The 3,021-nt window shown below is 44.9% G+C and overlaps 2 protein-coding genes across 9 annotated transcripts in view; one reads left to right on the forward strand and one right to left on the reverse strand.

Moving 5' to 3' along the window:
• The window catches only part of RAB17 (RAB17, member RAS oncogene family), a 64,011-nt gene extending 61,516 nt beyond the window's left edge, over positions 1-2,495 (forward strand). The window contains 1 exon segment of the mRNA XM_019523344.1: positions 2,303-2,495. Coding sequence (XP_019378889.1) covers positions 2,303-2,484 — 182 coding nt within the window. The 3' untranslated portion in view covers positions 2,485-2,495.
• MLPH (melanophilin) overlaps positions 1-3,021 on the reverse strand; it is a 107,551-nt gene that overhangs the window by 21,171 nt on the left and 83,359 nt on the right. For 5 of the 8 annotated variants that reach the window (XM_019523339.1, XM_019523338.1, XM_019523336.1 and 2 more), the window contains one exon: positions 1,483-1,677. The exons of the other annotated variants lie outside the window; for them this stretch is intronic. In XM_019523339.1, the coding sequence (XP_019378884.1) occupies positions 1,483-1,677 (195 nt within the window). The remainder of the gene's footprint in view (positions 1-1,482; positions 1,678-3,021) is intronic. 8 annotated transcript variants of the gene reach the window in all.

Below are 3,021 nucleotides of genomic sequence, written 5' to 3' on the forward strand. Positions count from 1 at the left end.
GCGGTCAGGAAGGCCAACCGCACCTTGTCATGCATCCACAGATGCATCTCGAGCAGGTCCAAGGAGGTGATCCTCCCCCTCTATGCGGCACTGGTCAGGCTGCAGCTGGAGTACTGCATCCAGTTCTGGGCACCACACTTCAAGAGGGATATGGACAACATGGAGGTCCAGAGGAAGGCCACTCACATGATCAGGGGGCAGCAGGGCAGGCCTTATGAGGAGAGGCTATGGGACCTGAACCTGTTCAGCCTCCACAAGAGAAGGCTGAGGAGGGATCTAGTGGCCTGTTATAAACTAGTCAGGGGGGACCAGCAGGCATTGGGGAAGTCCCTGTTCCCCTGAGCACTGCCAGGAGTGACCAAGAATAACGGTCACAAGCTGGCAAAGGGTAGATATAGGTTAGGTATCAGGAGGTGCTACTTCACGGTCAGGGTGGCTAGGATCTGGAACCAACTTCCAAGAGAAGTGGTGCTGGCTCCTACCCTGGGGGTCTTTAAGAGGAGGCTATATGTACAACTTGCTGGGGTCGTTTGACCCTAGTACTCTTTCCTGCCATGGCAGGGGGTCGGACTAGATGATCTACTCAGGTCCCTTCTGACCCTAGAAACAATGAAACTTGTGACTGATACAGAGGGCCCCGCTTTCCCTGAGATGTGACTTTTGATTAAAAACCAGAAGGACTATGGAATTTGAGAAACTTTAGCCCTTTGTAGCTGCATGTGTCTGCCAAATTATCTTGGAAAATTGATTAGATGCACAGTTTGCTAGAAGATATATTTCTAAATACAGAAATACTGCCTTTGTTAAAGGAAGTCCCCAAGCACTCAGGCATAGCGCTGCCCCTGAACGTTTACAGAGGTCAAAAGAAGGGACTCAGAGATTTGGAATGGCCATTTCCAGTGCAGGAGTCCCATAGCAGCAATCACTGACATACTTATTACAAAAAGCTGCATGTAAGATACTACCTTGTAGTTAAAATATACATTTCCAGGAACTACATGCACTCACCTATTCATGGGATCATACCACACTTCCCACTCACCTCCTACATATGATCAATGTACTAGTCATTCCACTCCTAGTTATAAAACAAACCCAACCTTTTCCTCCTGCACTAGCCCACCACATTCAGAGAACTTTGCAGTGAGTACTGGGATGAAGTCAGCAGAACTTCATAGTCATGACTCGGCCTCTGAACTGAAATCAGGCAACACTCTGTTTTATTTAGAGCCCTTTTCTCACCTCCAACTTGTGAGCTCCCTCCCATTTTTCACTGTGTGGCTGGGGCAGGCTGGGAGCAATTTCCCATTCCAGCCCTGCATCTCCTAATTCTCAAACCCATGGTTTAAAGTCTCCCTTTCAACTCTGACATCCACAGCAATGAGCTTTATAGTTCCCCGATACTTTCTGATTCCCACACATGAATCTCCTGCCCTCCTTATTAATGGTCTGGTAACTCCAGCAAGCACTTCAGAGCCTTACATTTTCTTCAAGTTTTCGATAGGCTTCAGCTGCCTCTTTCCCATCTTTCAGACTGGAAGGCTGCCCTCCGAGGAAGGGGGAAGCAACATCACGCTGGTCATCTCCACTCAGCGATTCGTGCACAGCTTTCTCTGTGGCATTTATGGCTCTCAACACCTTGGCTGTGATGTCGCACAAAACCTTAGCCGACGACCTCTGTGAATGCCACATACAGCCAGAGAACAAGTTATTTTTATACATGCACGAAAAACAGCAGAAATGGGGGAGAGGGACAGCAGGCCACAAGAAGCTGAGAAAAACTTAAGGGGCTTTAATTAAAGGGTTCTCATTGTTCCTGGAGAGCTCTCAGCCTGAGATAGAAGCACTGCTAAAGTAGTCCTTTGATCTTGGATGATACTTGTTGAATATGGCTGTGACAAAGACACCATCTCAAAATGCAACTGAAGAGCTCCTATTAGCCTGTACATAACTACAGTCTACAGGAGAAGGCTGTTTAGGTCCTCACAAGACCCTGTGGCTGGGGCCACTCAAATCAGCATACAAGGACTTTTAAACAAGTTATTACTGTAGCTTGGGTGGTATAGAAAAAGGAGTTTGATGGCTCCTAGACATGGATTCTGGATATCTGCATTCAGTTTGTGGTGGCGTCATGGAAACCTTAATTTCTAGGGACTCACTCTTGCTATGTGCTTGTGCCCAAGCAAAAGGAGACTTCAGATCTCAGCTGCTGAGTGTTACAAGTGTTCTAAGTGTTATCATATGTTGAATTTTATTGCACGAACTCTTTTTTTTTTTTTTTGGTCTTCTTTCCTTTTGTTAGGTCATCGTATCATACTTCCTTACTGTTCCCTCACATCTAATTTCTGCTTGGTTACGTGGATACCACAAGGCAGAATTTGGCTCAAGGAAGTAAGTGGAGGTAAAGTGGCAATGAAAAGAGTGAAGTTCGGGGAACTGAAAGTAAAAATTTCCACGCCCAGTGGGATATGTATGTGGTCATAAGTTTGTTAACAAAAAAACTGGGAATTTCCAAACTTTTTTTTCTGGTTGAGTTTCACAGAGCTGTGGTTATGAAAAATGATTAACAGAATTGACATTTCTTTCCTTTCATCCTCTCCTTACACAAGGGATGCAGTTTTAACGCTTAAGACAACACACACAGTAACTGTAAGATGTTTTAAACCTATGGTAAAAGCAAGATGAAGCATACATGGAATCCCATATGTTATAGGTATAGAGAAGGCTGCCTGTATGAACAACGTTCTTAGAATTCACTCAATAGAAAAAAAAAAAACTGATGAGTACCCTGTTCCAAACAATGCAATGCACATTCTTAAAGGATGAACTGTCGTGCATCTTGTACAAAATACAAGTACAGAACATCTCTGAACTTTGAAGGCTAGAAACTTCTCAGCTGACTCCTGTATTTACAACCCTAATAAGAGCTGAACACCTGCATGCAGGGATGAAGTCAGGAAGGCCAAAGCACAACTGAAGTTGCAGCTAGTGAGGGATCTGAAGGGTAACAAGAAGGGTTTC

This window comes from Gavialis gangeticus, unplaced genomic scaffold (genome assembly GCF_001723915.1).
Source record: "Gavialis gangeticus isolate Ggan-Ray unplaced genomic scaffold, GavGan_comp1, whole genome shotgun sequence".
Lineage (NCBI taxonomy): Eukaryota > Metazoa > Chordata > Crocodylia > Gavialidae > Gavialis > Gavialis gangeticus.